Source organism: Brienomyrus brachyistius, chromosome 5 (genome assembly GCF_023856365.1).
Source record: "Brienomyrus brachyistius isolate T26 chromosome 5, BBRACH_0.4, whole genome shotgun sequence".
NCBI lineage: Eukaryota > Metazoa > Chordata > Actinopteri > Osteoglossiformes > Mormyridae > Brienomyrus > Brienomyrus brachyistius.
The window spans coordinates 26,801,977-26,817,951 of record NC_064537.1 but is presented as its reverse complement, the minus strand read 5'-3'; the positions used below and the strand labels follow the sequence as shown (position 1 = coordinate 26,817,951).

At 42.0% G+C, this 15,975-nt stretch overlaps 1 protein-coding gene across 1 annotated transcript in view; it reads right to left on the bottom strand.

Moving 5' to 3' along the window:
- The window catches only part of LOC125742404 (guanine nucleotide-binding protein subunit alpha-12), a 37,770-nt gene extending 22,602 nt beyond the window's left edge, over positions 1-15,168 (bottom strand). The window contains exons 1-2 of the mRNA XM_049014394.1: positions 14,357-15,168; positions 2,261-2,476 (exon numbers count right to left, since the gene is read on the bottom strand). Of these exons, the coding sequence (XP_048870351.1) occupies positions 2,261-2,476; positions 14,357-14,755 (615 nt within the window). The 5' untranslated portion in view covers positions 14,756-15,168. The remainder of the gene's footprint in view (positions 1-2,260; positions 2,477-14,356) is intronic.
- Between the last annotated feature and the right edge of the window lie 807 nt (positions 15,169-15,975).

The following is a 15,975-nucleotide window of genomic DNA, read 5'->3' as shown; positions in this document are numbered from 1 at the left end:
AGGCATCTCCTGGGCTGAGGGCTTCCAGCATGGACATGAAGACAGGATGTGAAGGACGTATCACACATACCTCTTGATGGTTGCATGAAAACAGAAAAAATGAAAAGCATAAGGAGATCACCGTGAGATCACATAACCGACCACTGACACACTGCACACTGCATGACAATCAGGCAACAATTTCACCGTCTCTCCATGATGGACGAAATCTCGCAGTTTTTCTACTCTCAGTATTTGGCTAACACACTGTACAGACAGTAGATAAGAAAAATAGCTTTTACAAATAATTACTGGGCATTTTCATTATTGGTGCTAAGTAAAGGTTATGTGATCTGGGGCCTGGAGTAGATAATGAGGGAAAACTCACCAAATCCTGAATGAACTCACGGTGCAGATGGATAAAAGTAAAACAAACTGGCCTTTCAGTGATCAAGCTGTGAGTGAGACGTTTCTATGCCATGCCCTTGTGCCTATCACTTTATGCTTAGCTTAAATGTGTTAATGAAGGAATACATTTAGAATTTAGTTCTTGAGTAGTAAAGCTTTCATAATGTTTTCTTGCAGTGTCAGCAGTGACTTTATTGGAAGCTAAATGCAATATAATTGCCACACTGTAGTTATCTGATATGGAATACAAGCATTGTCTGCAGATTACTACCCATTTTGTGTTTAACACAAAACCACGGCTGGGTGCAAGGCGGATTGCTGCAACCACACCTGCACGTTTTAATTACAACGGCATAGGAACAAGTTAGCTAGAAACTGACTGGGATGCAGGTTATTACAGTAACTCCCTTGCGCATCTCTTTGAACCAATCAGTGTGAATTTTGACAGCCTGCAAAGTTGTCAGCAGACACTATGGCTGGATTCTGGATTCTGTCAGTCGCAAACTTTTCTAAAGCTTAACTGCCAAATAGATTTTACAGGTCAGGGACAAGTAATAACAGAAATATTTCAAGAGGCACCTGTCTGTGTGTTTGGGGAGGGGGGGGGCTCTCTGCTGGGTTACACCTTGCTAACGCAGAAGATTCGTCCCCCGCAGTTTCTGACAGGTCCAGGCTTATCCACTCTTCAACCCGTCAGTTTGCTTTTTTTTTTTTTTTTTAATTTCCTGAGTGTTCTGTCAGTCACCTTCCTGCCCCACCCTGTTCCCAGGAAGAACAGTGCTTTGGCCAAATTAAGATCATATTCCCTGTCCAAAGCCGTATTCTCTCCCCTATCCCGACCTGGGCCAGTTTCCCGGCACGCGGCAACAGTAAAGGATTTTCCACAATATCATCAGCAAGTTGATAATTAATTAACCATTATTCCAAAACAAAAACTGCTCATTCAAGCCATAAAAAAGCACAAAGTCCAGTCTCATCCCAGCCATACTATGCATAAAATAATAACAGAGAAATTTTGACATGCCTTTGAGCAAGTAACCAATGATATGGCGTGTGTTTAAAATTTCAGCCGACTTCTCCACAAACACACAGCAGAGAGGTCTATATATTGATGAGATTCCTCTGCACTCCAGACGTGCCAATTAAACATTGAGGGAACACTCCACTGAGACAACTTTCTGCATCAAAGTTCCACATCAAACCCAACATGACACAGCTGTAAAATACCCAGGATTACTTTAATATTTTATTTAAAAATGCAACCTCAATAAGACACTCTCTGGGCTTTGCGGTGACTGACTGTAGAAACATGCGTTTACAGTTTTGTATTATTAGTCTCACTTTATAATTTACTGCCCCAGAGCTCCTGTCTCCAGCTCCAGAAAATGTAATAAAGGGCACCAGAGCGTGTCAGAAACTGGCACATTAAGCACTTTTAACATTTTTATTGTACCTTGTTCACACGTGACTTGCTGTTTGGTATTTCATCTCCTAATACAAACTGAAACATTACGTTGATCCAGACACTTTTAAATTTTAAATTCTAAATCGAAGTATGAATAATTCAGATGTAGAAGATGTAGTTCATTTTAATATTGCCTATTTTCCGGTTTCCAAATAATTTTACGTGGCATCAAACTGTGTGTTATATTCAAATATGTCATTAAGTTTATTCAGGATATCTGTGTGGCCAATTTAATTAAACAGGCTATAAATTAAACAGCTAAGTCTACAGAAATATTAAGTCACAAGTTGTATGAAATCCAGCTTTAAGCTGCCAAACATGCATGTCCCTTGGGTAAGGTGGAGCGTCACGGGTAAAAACGACAGTCTGTGTTTTCATTTCAGCATCTGGCTCCTTGACGGGACTCACCAGCTGGAACTCGCTGCGGCGAGCGTAGGCTTCCTGGATGCCCGAGTCGCTCCAGAGGGCGCGCAGGGCGGGCACATACAGCTGGAAGGTGCGCGTCTCCACAGGCACGCCCGCCTTGCTCTCGAACGCCATCACGAACATGCCGTGCTTCTCGTTTTCCGAATTCTGCCAGGGGATGCGCAGCTTGTCTCGGGCGTCCACCAGCACCCGCATGCCCTGTAAGGGAGACAGCGCATCGCATCTCCGGTTCAGTCCCTCGCAGACACAAACAAGCTCCTGATTAAGTGTCGACAAGCCACATCAACCGTACAGTAAATGGTGACTATATGAGGGAGCGCCATAACTGCGCGTATGAGATGACTGTGATTCAGCCGCAAAAAGCAGCAAATGTCGTACTCAATATAGTGTGTAATTACAGGGGCCCTAATGAGACACATACATCTGACTTGTGTAAGAAACTTCCAGAATCCTGTGGAGGGATGTGAGCGACTGATCTGCATGGGAGGTTTCTACTCATGTGTGAAGATGCCATTAAGTTTAAGTCTTTCAGGCAACTTTACGGCAGACAGTTAAAGCGCAATGACTGCATGTTTAAGAAAAATATGCCATTTGCAGTTTAGCAAAAGGCCTTATTGTAAACTAATACATTTATTTTATTACAAAAAAAACACAAAGCATCGCACTGACTCAGTGGGTTCATTGGTTAAATTATACGCATTAAAACACTTCTGTGTACAGGGCATCTGTCTCTGTAGCTGAGCTGAGCTGGAAATTCAGCACTTTCAGATGGGATAATCAGAACAGGCTGTGGGATCTGCAGCTTGTTAAACTGGGCTAAACGATGGCAATATTCAGCAGTACTGCGGGCCTGTATGTCAAACTCGTGGCACCAAGTAAGATGCAATCTTGTTTTCAAGTGGTTTTTGCTTTTGTTATTTGAATACTCCCAGTTCATATGTAATCACGTTTCCCATACAGCTGGTAAACCAGTCCTACCTGTTACTTGACAAAGAACAGAATAGTGACACACAGCCGAAATTCAATAAATTCAGTAATATTCAACAGATTATTACCAACACACTGGATCAGTTCTATACGAGTTGGTCTTTATTTACTTCACCTTTACCAGATCTAACTGCAAGTTTCTCTAAACAGGAATGGATGTTAAATTAAAAAAATGTAACAATCTAACAATGATAGAATAGTATAATACATTAAGTGCAATCATAAATCAATAAAAATGAGCTTTTGACATGTGATACATCTTAGAGAAACAAAGGAGCTTTGAATCTCAAGGTGGGTCAAAATATCCTGTGCTGTCAATCACTGGTTTAAGTCAACGCATGATGCAATAGATAACTAATGTGATGTCAGTTACATCAATCAGTGATTGACAGCATATGAGAATCTCACTCACTGTGTAAGCTGAAAGGCCATTCTTACAATGGCAATTTTGCTTAAGATAACACAATGACAGTGCATTGTTTTATACCACATTATCGTGCTCCCTCATTACAGAGGATAAACGAATTGTGTTGATGCTCTTTCCATGCTTCTTAATGCCATTTTGCTTGTAACTACATTAACCTAGATTATTTTGCTCTGACTGAAATAAAGAAATGACTAGTTAAATGGGACTTGTGCTGCATCCTGCCTAATATAATGTAAAATGAAATATTTTTAAGAACAAATGCATAATATTATACCTCTGCATCGACTAGCACCATTAATAATAATGCAAAATTGTGAGACTAGAATTATTAGTATATTTATCAATATGCTATAAAATATCATACTAATAACACAAAGACATTATAAAGCAAAAGCAGCAATTCTGATAAATCCAAGCATAAATGGCATGAGTTCATTGAGGTAAAGACTGATTTCTGAGATGTGGTTATTTAACAATTACCTACACCAGAAAAGCACAGAGTATTAGCTGTGGATTTACATGCGAGTGACCTCCCACTGACCTCCTCATATCTGCTATAGCCAGAATCTATTGAACATTGATAAGAAGTTTAGGTATTAAGCCCCCTTTTCCTGATAGTGACATACCTGTTCATATCTGTTCATATGCTCTCAATAAAGTCAAAACTTTTGCATTGCTAAACCGTGCAGATTTAAAGCAATCAAGAGTTCTCTCCCTTTTTAATAAAGGACTTGTATCACATTTTGAAAACGGGTATTGCTGAAAACAAAGTTACACCCGCTTAATAATTGTGGAAAGACCAATTCGAAATGATTTAGAGCAACACGAAAGAGCAGGAAAACAGCATGTGCTGTAAGAGAAGGGACGCCCAGGCCTGCTCGATGGTCCAATAAAACACAGGAGACCCTGCGAGACAGCCAGCAGCGATTCCTGGCTACAAGCGAGTCTGAACAGGGGCCATGCAGCTGGAAAAGAGCATTGTGGGAAAACAGCGGCGCAGCACAGGCATCTGCCATTATCAGAGCATTAAGGTACCATCGTGCTAAGAACTGAGGCTAAAGCTAGCAAAACACCCATGGAGAAACGGGGCTGATATCTCAGTGGCGTGTTTTTGATTTCTATGTCATAAATGAAGGTTTGAGACATTAAAAAAGGCCGCGTCTGTAATAGACATGAACAAGAGAACATCTTCAACATGATCTGGTGACTGATCACATTTAGGGCCATGGCCAAGATTAAATAGTTTGACAAAAATGAAAGGAATGCACATCAAATTTGAAGCCTTCTTGTTAAAAATAGTTGTTTTTTTTTAAAAAAAGAACAAAATAAATAAATCAGTATCGCCATTAGAGAGTATAAATGACTGTGATTTCCCATGTTTAGGACGACTGCTCAGTGACCCTTCACGTTACTGGGCTGTCCTGTGGCAACACATGGCCATGAACCACAGAAAAGGGACTTTCCAAAAGGTTGCATGTCCCCCCCCCCAAAATTTTTGTTTAGGCTGTGCATGGTTCCTCCCACCCCCAGTCCGCCCGAGCAGCCCGGGTCCTCGGAGGCCAACGCTGACCTTTCACCTACTTCCCCACCACACTATCTGGGAACGGGACGGCTCCCATCCTCTAGAGTTTCGCTAGGCGACGTCTAGGGAGAACGAAAGGGGGGATATGGAAGACGAAAGCAGGAGGGGGGCTGGGCTGTTAGCGCTGACCACAGCGTCACTGCTGGAGGTCACCCACCAGGTCTACTCTTTCCTCCCAGCAAGGCACTGCGCCATTCCCAAGCACTGCGAAGTCCTGGCCCATCAGACACTAAGCGTGAAAACATTTTCGTCTTTAACGAGAGACCTCCACACCATAATAACACCTAAAAATCTAAAATAGAGGGATTTTGTTTCAGTATCAGGCAAAGCTTTTAAAACATAATTGTTAAAGTATTTGAAGGGACCGTATATAAAAAAAGATAAACCATTATACAATACCGATATCAAATCTGATAAAGAACTTCATACTGAAAAGAATTTCATAGACTGCACTTGAAGACTTTCACTCACTAGATCACCCATTTTAGTGATGTGACAAGAGTGATTTGATTTGATTTAAATAAACAAGTTGCATTCCTAAATAACTTGACTAACAATAACTTTGACAAACGTGTCATTTGTGTGACTATAAAACAGTCTGTGACTGCTGATCCAGTGCTTTAATAATGGACACTTCTCCAGTCCTGATGATATATCGCTTGAGATCGAAAACAAATTAATCTTAATTAGAGGAAACCTACAAGTAACTATTTTACCCAGGGAAGTCATGGAGATGAGAGGCCTCACAACCGGAGGGTAAATAGTGAAATCTCAGAATTATCACCCGGGGCTCATTCCAGGGTCAGTCTTCAGCCACATACTCATCCAGACCACATGCGTAATGACACCACAAAACCCAAGCTGTCCAAAGAAAACCTTAATCTTCAGCCAAAGATCACATTAATAGCTGAGTCAAGAAGACAGAGAGCTATGAAGATGTAGTTCCTGTTCATCCTGTAAAACATACATATAAATATACAAATATATAGCATCTGGTACGAAAAATATCACGAACATCTGCGTAAATATATTTAATGCAGCGCAGAGAGACGGCTAAGTCAGGGTGTCTTATGCAATACCAAGCGATCTTTATCAAAATGGCATGTATCACATGCCCATCGTAATCACTAACAGGCAGAACCTCGAGACTCTATTGATGGTTACAGTCAATTTAGCAACACCAGCCAGGAAGACCATCAGGATTCTGTGATGCAATGAGTGACATACGTGCTTAGAGCACAGATTAGATATACCGTCCATAGTCCTAACGTTTGTTTTTTTGGGAGGAGGAAAGACCCAGCCAGTCACCTGGAGGTCACCTCCAGTAAGGAGCTGCTACTTAGATCATAGTGATATTTACACGACAAACTGGTTCACGAGGTTTGTCAGTCACACCAAAGAATTGTTTTCCTGTATTTCTGGAGGGTGATCAAGCAGACCTCACACACCTGTCTGTCATCGTTACAGGGAAACTGCAGGTCTTCCTCTGTATCCATTTACATCTTTTTTGAAAAACAGATCCACAGAACCCAGTAGGACACTTGGTCCTTTCTCATTTGCCAATCAGTGCACTAGATAATCGTTTGCAGACGGAAATCAATGAAACAGCTTCCTATGAACACTTCTGTCTGGCTGCAATTCACTTGTGTTTAAACAAACTGCTTTGCTGTCATCATTAAAGTTGCACTACACCTCTTCCCATTCAGTCACATTGTGGGTCTCCCCAAGTGAGAGCAGTTATACTAACAACAGGATCAGACTGTGGAAAGATATCTCAGCCCCCCATCATAGCAAAGTAAATGAGTGGGACTAGATCATTATATCCCAAACATATTTTTCCTTCCTGTTCCCCTGGCTCTTAAATGGCTGACATGCTTCCTTTTCTACAAATAGATACACACGATAGGTACAATGAAGACAGTCAGAACATATAGTAATAATAACCACTGTCCAAGGAAAAGATGCAAGAGTTATAAAATCTGACAAGAATGTCTTGTGAGCGAGGGAGGGATAATTTAAACAGGGCTATGTCAGGCAGTTCCTGCAGGAACTATCCCAGACACTTGACTGGGTCAATGCAGTATATTATGCACCAAATGAGGTCTTCATCCAAAAACAAGACCAGCAGTTTCACCTGTCTTATACTGGGACTATTTTATATTTACTAGGCATGGGGGCCACCGTGGAAATGCAATATGTCTCCACATAACAAAAATTGTATCCAGCTACACAGCATGTCATCCTAGGTACAGAGAACACAAGAACTAGTATTTTATCCAGGTTACAGGACAAAGTCAAACTATTACGATGCACAAAACTGTATAGCAAATTCATCTTCTGCCTCCCAATTACAAAAAAAACCTTAAAGGAGAGATAACCGTCCCCAAAAATAATGTTTTAATTAAGAGTGAAAAGATTCAGACAGTAAAGTGTCACGATGGAGCTTCCTGTATGTGACCCCGTTCAGAGTTCATTACAGCTGTCGCCACTGAAGCTGAGCTACACTATCGGAAGCATTATTATAAAAAGCCGTTATCGACGGGACGAGAGCACTTAAGCAGACACAGAAAGAACCGTCAGATCAGAAGGCAGCTCCGAAGCCTGATGGCATCTGATATTAGACTCAACCTCCCACAGCGTGTCGCACAGAAGATGGGTACGGAAAAACAGCTGGTCGCATTACGGCTCTGCTTCAACTCCCAAACGTAAAAACGTGAAAAAAGCAACATGGGGTGATATTTCACACTCTAGGTTTTCAGCCTGATTTCTTAATAGGCGTTTGTAGTTGCCTGCTCCAGATTAATTTAGTTAGTAACACAGGTCAAACCTGAAAGACAAATCATTATTTTCATTAATATGGGCTCCACCAGTGAAGTTATTAACTTCTTTTTTTTTAAGGATGCTGAATTCAACAATAATCTGTTTCATTAACATTGTGTCTATTATTAAAGACCGTGTGAAACAGTCCTGTGCTCTCTGCAGCTACGAAATGAGAATGTCAGTTAGCAACAGCTGCACACAGTATTCTGCACGTGAGAAGCATTCATCTGTGTTTAGCTAGGGAGGGATATAACGTTTTTTTGATTCCTGGATATTGCTGAAAAAAGCATAACAGTCTATTAAATATTAAAGAGTTTTAAACCCTAGAAGAGAAAACTGGAGAGGCAGACTGCAGTCAGAATCAGATCACGGTGGCTTCTGCAGATGGATCTGTGTCAGAGAGCATTCAGAGGGGTCTCTCCTGACTTACTGTCCTCAGTGATTCACCTACTTTACTGTCAAGCAGATCCAAGTGACTGCAAAGGTTACTTCCCAGATTTATGAAAATGAGTCACAAAGGTCCACATCTTGTTCCCTGCTCCAATGGCCCCCTTCCACAATCCTTACTAGGACGAGAAGTGAGAAGATGGGTAGGTATGTGCAAAGATCAACTGTGCTGTCCATTTAAAATTTGTTATTTGTGCACAGTAGTTAAGCAAAGACCAAGACCTACACTTTAGGACTGTGTTTCCCAAGCCGGTCCTCAGGGACCCCCAGGCAGTCCACGTTTTTGCTTCATCCCAGCTCCCAATAGGAAGCTGGGAGGGAGCAACAATGTGGACTCTCTGGCAGGGAGCTGGGAGGGAGCGAAAACCTGCACTGCTGAGGGTCCCCAAGGACCGGGTTGGGAAACACTGCTCTAGGCCATGCTTTGACCGAGTGAAAGAGTTCAGCCACAGATAATGTTTGTCTTAAAGGTACAGCTGAAAATATTTGTATTCATGAAATATTTATCACTTTTATTATCTATTTTTAATGCCTGCCTTTTTAACATGGAAAAAAGTATAGTGATTCTCCCACAGCAATGTGACATTAAAATATTAACGTTTTATTTTCCATGAAATCAAGAAACCTCAAAACCACAAAATTTTACGGTATTTTAAGATTCATTTTTAAAGATGTGCTTGATAGAACTTTTTGGCCAAAGTACAGTTCTGTCCAGCTCTTCGCCTGATAACATGCCTCACATAGTTTTTTTCCTGAAAATTTCACTTTTTCGGGGGGATTCTGGATCATTTCACCTTTCAAGAAACAATATGGAACAATCCACTGCATAAAGTGAGTAAATATTTTCAATAATAGAGCGCAGCTACAAAGTATAACTGTGACCACAGAATGACAGAAATTTAATTTTCATTTTCCATATCTGGAATGGCATTAGCCAATTACTGGATTCCTCTTTGGTGCCAAAAATTGAGGGGTGTGGACTCACAAGCACATCTGTGATGGATGTCACTTCTTGTCACTCTACAAACCACAGGTTTCATTAAGCAACAGTATACATCACTGGGAAAACAGATCATCTAAGCCGGCCGACCGAAGGAAAGTCAGTCTGCATTCTCTGTGCCTCTTCACTGCATACATGTAACACATTTCAGCAGGGCTCAGACCCAAGTCCCAGATATGGAATTGTTTTCACTATGATGGTAAATTGGGTGTAATCCTTTTGTTGCTGAATCAAGAAACGACTCAGTGAAAAGGTGCAGGCTCTATCCTCCGACTTTCAGGTTCTCTCTGTGTTGTGTGGAGTTCCTCAAGGCGTTTCCTCCCACATTCCAAACACAGACGGTTGGGTGAATCATCATCTCAGTAATTGCTCCTAGTGTGTGACTGTGAGTGTGTTCTCTGAGAGTCTGGCATCCTGTGCAGGGTGTACCTCAGTCTTGTGCCCTGTGCTGCCTGGGAAAGGCCCCAGGGCCTACAGCAATGACAGGATATGTGGTTGGTTGGTTGGTTGGTTGGTTGGATGGATGGATGGATGGATGGATGGATGGATGGATGGATGGATGGATGGTTTATAATTCTGAAAACTGACAGCTTATCGGGCCCCAAACAGGCAGCATTTAACGAGAAACGGCTTTGAGTAAAGTGATAATGATTATCTGTTTGATTTTCAATATGATGGAGGCAAATACACACACATATATTAAATGATAGACTCTTAATGTTTATTGGCAGATATCATTTGATTTCTGACATATTCTGTGGTATTTATTGTAAATTACCGCAGAATAAAACATTTGGGAGAAACACTGTTATGGGAGTAAGTGGATTTTTTGGAACACCGAAAGCAGATTTCCCTAATAAGCAATTGGATTTGTAACGTATTCATGCTTTTTTTCGTTTTGCATTTTGTGCTTGACTGGATAATGTCCCCTTGTCTGAGTGGATTTGCATATTTTTTTACGCTTAATCCTGAAATTAAAGTGATAACTGAATACTCCTTATGTGCAGATTTGCCCCTTTAAGCCTGTAATACACCAGTACAATAAGACATCTGTGTCATTCCTACATTATGCAATTGTATACCTTGCTGGTGCAACTTTACCAGGTAACTACCTTGCCGCTTCAGGTAAGGCAGCATTTAAGGATGGCCTGTGTTCATCAGCTGTCTACTCTTTGGTTGTAATACATGGCTTCCCCCAGGTTGGAATCTTCATTCTTTTTCCTGTTAAGTACATCCCTTATCTAAAGCACTGCAAAGAATTCCATTCCCAGATTCTGTAGGCTCAGGCTCGATGTTGCTACTTGTACAGCAACAATTATGGCTCGTGGTGACACTTCTCTGACATGTTTAAAGTATTTGCGGGGGCTTGTGAAGTATGAGTGGTTGTGCTAGTGAGCTAGGTTGCACACTTTCCTAAATAAATAATGCAAAACGTAGAATAATGTCACTTGTGTCACATTGTGACTATCTGCTCTATAAATGAACTTAACTAGCCGTCTTTCCACTTGGTCTTTATCTTATTGCTGGTTCTTCTTTTAGCCTAAAAATGGAGAGATGGCAGAGGCAAGCCATTCATCTACATTATCAGCTGTTTTCAACAAGTCAATTACTGATAAGTCTGTGAGAATTCATTAGGAGACGCGGGCCGGCCTGTGCGTATGATGTGAAACTCATCCCTGCCGGCCTGTGCGTATGATGTGAAACTCATCCCTGCCGGCCTGTGCGTATGATGTGAAACTCATCCCTGCCGGCCTGTGCGTATGATGTGAAACTCATCCCTGCCGGCCTGTGCGTATGATGTGAAACTCATCCCTGCCGGCCTGTGCCTATTATGTGAAACACATCCCTGCCGGCCTGTGCGTATGATGTGAATCACATTCCTGCCGGCCTGTGCGTAAGATGTGAAACTCATCCCTGCCGGCCTGTGCGTAAGATGTGAAACTCATCCCTGCCGGCCTATGCGTAAGATGTGAAACTCATCCCTGCCGGCCTGTGCGTATGATGTGAAACTCATCCCTGCCGGCCTGTGCGTATGATGTGAAACTCATCCCTGCCGGCCTGTGCGTATGATGTGAAACTCATCCCTGCCGGCCTGTGCGTATGATGTAAAACCCATCCCTGCCGGCCTGTGCGTATGATGTGAAACTCATCCCTGCCGGCCTGTGCGTATGATGTAAAACCCATCCCTGCCGGCCTGTGCGTATGATGTGAAACTCATCCCTGCCGGCCTGTGCGTATGATGTGAAACTCATCCCTGTAAGTGAAATCCTTCTGCTGACAAGACAGCCAGACATTCCCTCACTGCTGTTTAAATATGAAAAAGCTTTTACTTTATTTACCTCTAACAAAGGGACTGTGAAAATTATGAATACACAATATACAGACAAACACCAGCCCACAACTGAGAAGGTACAAATGTACAAAATTATTAATCAGTAATCATTAAACTAATATCTAATTTTTCCTACTAATATCTCTTCCATCGCTGTTATTGATATTGCTACTTCCTGTTTAGAAATGAAGAGTATGAGAAATTACAATGGTCCCTCATAATGGGGTATGTAATGCAATAAAAACAGCGACAGTCCCTCAGTCGGAACTGCAGCCTCAGTGCTATTTTCATAACCACCTATGCAACACAGGGCTTCAGCGCGAGTCTGGAGTCTGTTTCAGGAAGCACAGAGCAGCAAAACACCCTGGACGAGATACGTATCCATCACCAGGCACGTACTTGCCCGCTATTGGCAAACTGAGCTAGTGATTCACCTCTCCACATGTTTCAGGAATGTGGGAGGTAACGGACAGTATTATAGGAAACCGTGCAATTTACACACACAGTTTTGGCTGGCAATCAGGCCCAAGGCCCTGGAGGTACCAGACCATTGTTCTGCCTCAGTGCTGCTCATGAAATCTAATTAATAGACATTCTCAATAAACTGCTTGCTTCATTGAATTTAGTGAGCTTTTGGGAGTAAAACAATGCAGTGCTAAAGACTGTGTCCATGCTGTTTATTCCTTTCCCCACACCTACATCTTAACTAGAACACTAAACGCTTTATTAGTCGGCTGGCTGTATTATTAAGGTGTACTTTATTAGTTGAATTCGTTACTTTCAATGAAGATGACTAATATGTGCTCCACGGCAAAGCGTGAAAGGCAGTCAAGGCGACAGAAGGCCTTGTCACTGAAATACACATTTAGACGGAGGCCAGATAATCAGATGGTTGTGTCATCCGAGTGTCTCCACATTTCACAGTCTGTTAATCGTGTCCCGGCACCTCACACCACTTACTGGCTCACTGGTTGTACTGGCTCACCCCCCCCCCCCCCCCCATCCTTCCTCTACCGGGGAATCAAACTCACAAGAGTCACTGTTGTTTAAAACACCAGCATTTGCACTGATTTCCCTTTAGATGGGTACTGGATGAACCCTGGCGACTCCGTTCGGGATCCGCCCAAAAACATACTGTCATCGTTTTCTCTCAGTACATGCGAATGAGCGGATGAGGCATGACAAGGTCGGCCTGTCTGGCGGTGTCAAGAGACAAAACAAGGCAAAACGAGCCGACACCAGAGCGTGTTACGCGCAGACGAGCGAGGTGAGACTCATCTGCAGCAGTTACCCAGGCCATGCCAGTGGATGGATCTGTGAAGGTACTATTCTCTTAGGCAGATACATTATGTTTGGGCAGAGTCCCCTTGAGCCGAAAACTATTTACAGCAATTATTTGCAGTCTTCGGAAGATGGCTTAGTCCCGCCAGCAGCTCCGGGGCCGACCAGTCTCAACACATCACCCCCCACCACCCACGTCCTTCTTGCTCGTACATGTACCAAGTAATGCGAGATTAGAGGCGTTTATGTGACGTTGCTCGGCTGACTTGACACTATGAGCTGAAATGTAAGTGCATAACCAAAAAGTGAAGGTGTTCAATAAAATACTGCCATCTGACTTAAAAAATATGCAGGATAATAATAAAGAGAAAATAAATTACTACTCAAAATCCTATATAAAAAAAAAACTGCTGACTGCAGGATTGTGATTTACTTAGTTTTCCCTTGGACGTCTCATACAAATAGCCCTAATTCAGACTGACACTAAGCACAGTGTGTCTGTCCAAGAACAGTCTTACAGCACCAAATCTGAGATCTGGCTGGTCCTTCATAAACATTGCTAAATTGCACAAATTACAAGATTGTACCCAATCTGCCTTCTTAGATTCTGGTTTGCATTTACCTTCCAAAAAAAAATCTCTCCCGGACTACTGCTGCATGTTCTCCAGCATAATTGTACAAAATAATAATTTCCATCACCCAAAATTACACTGCAATTGACCAGTTTGTAGATAAAGCGTTTAATGCTTCAGCGTAAACACGTGACCCACTCCTTAAGAGCAATAACGATGGTGTCATAAAGTGATCAATAAAATTTGGTCTTGCCAGTCAAGTAACTAAGTCCTCGGTTACTTTGCGCATTTAATGTTTGCGCAGTGCTGTTTCACAATTGTTTAATTTATTCAACCGCAAAAAATAAAATCTATTTTTGTTAAATCCCTAATCGTTTGTACATATTTCCTTACTACTTACTGTAAGAATTTTGGATATGGGCCCTTGACCAGAATAAATACCATATAGTATGAGATTAATTTATAAATTTGATTCATTTAAATTTCCAGGATAATAGCTCAATGCCACCTATTATACAATCCAAAGCAGCTAAGTGGCAAATTAGGATTTCTTAAGATATAACGACTTGCATTTTTTTTCTTTAATGTTTTCAACAATTTTTCATTATTTCCTCATATAAATGTCATTACCTTGATAAGGTTCTCGAAGATGGTGTCCCGAAACTCCAGCAATGCTTTCTGGTCAAACTCTTTCCCGTGTATAATCCTCATTTGCTTCAGAAAGGTGGACTTGCCACTCTCCCCGGCTCCGAGCAGTAGTATCTTGACCAGGCGCCGGATAGAGCGCCTTTCGCGGGCCAGCATGGCGTCGATCTCCCGGCTCCTGCGCCTCGCCTCTCGCTCCTGGTTCTCATCCCGACCCCGGCTCCTCTCTTTGCTGCTGTTTCGCTGTCCCCTCGCCTCGGCCGGCAGCAAACACCGGCTTAGTCTGCGCACAACTCCAAACATGGTTTCCATCGATGAACACTTTTTACTCAGTGATCCCTGTGCATCTGTACTCTGATCAATTTTCAAACATTTTTTTTTCATATAAAAGTGAACACATTCGATCCCAGTCCATGGATCACTTTGAGAAGAATCACTTTTTACTCAAAAAATAAATAAATAAATCACCCTGATCTCATTGCGGTCCCGTATCGACAAAGTGTAACGTAACACTCTAAAGTCTTGTGCTTTCACAAACAGCCAAACTAACCAGTCCAAATGATTTTGCAAAGATATATAACTGGATCAAATATTTCCAAACGATAGACTACAGAATGAAATTCAAGATTTAACAGAGTATAAATCATACGAATAAACCGCAATCGACAGCTTTTGCACTTGATAAAACCTTGACAGCTCCGGCTGTAGGGAATGACTTTTCCTCGCCGCCTTGCTCGGTACACATGGGATTATTGGGAGTGTTCGGTCCGGGATGGGATGGGACGGGACGGGATGGGATTGGGACGGTACACTTCGGGGAAACTCCGGGGAAGGCTGCTGTGGGCGGGGCGTCGCCCCCACGCTCTATATGAGGACATAGAAACGCCCCCAGGCTTAAATTAAATTAAATACTTAAAGTTTTAAACTATATATGTCTCTAAATCAAGTAATAATGTAACGGGGAACACTTACGTTAAATATACTACTGAAGTAAATGAGCTAAAAGATTCTGTCTTTTGGATTTTTATTATATTTTTTGAAGGGTGTGGGTTTCTGGCTAAGTTACACGGATATGTGGCTTATCGGGGCACGGCTGCTTTCATTCGGTAATGAACAAACTATTTTGTTGCTGAAGTTTTCACTCTAAAAAAAGAGTAAACAAATGTTACGAAATAAGAACCAACTGGATCTGGTGCTATTTAAGATGCAAATAATTGATGGTAACTCACTTTCTGGCTGCGAAGAGCGCTTAATATTAGTGATCCGGGGCGTGGGAAGGGTATGGATTCAGAGTGTTCAGGATTTTATAGGGACCCCAAAATGTAAACCCCCCCCCCCCCTCTTGTCAAGATGGGGCCCAAGGTGACATTTTGTCAGGGGGCCAGTACTCCTAACTATGCCAATGGGCTGTAATATTAATGGAAATTATCATTTAAGAGAATAAATGTAAGTAGCTGCCCTCCATATTTGATCTCCTCGGTGCCATTTGATTAGGGGGCGCAAAAGATTGAGTGAAAACAACCAGAAAAACCCCTGGCTGCATTCCATAAGATTACAGTTATTTTCTCTAGTAAATAAATATTTCACCAGATGCCAGTTAGCTA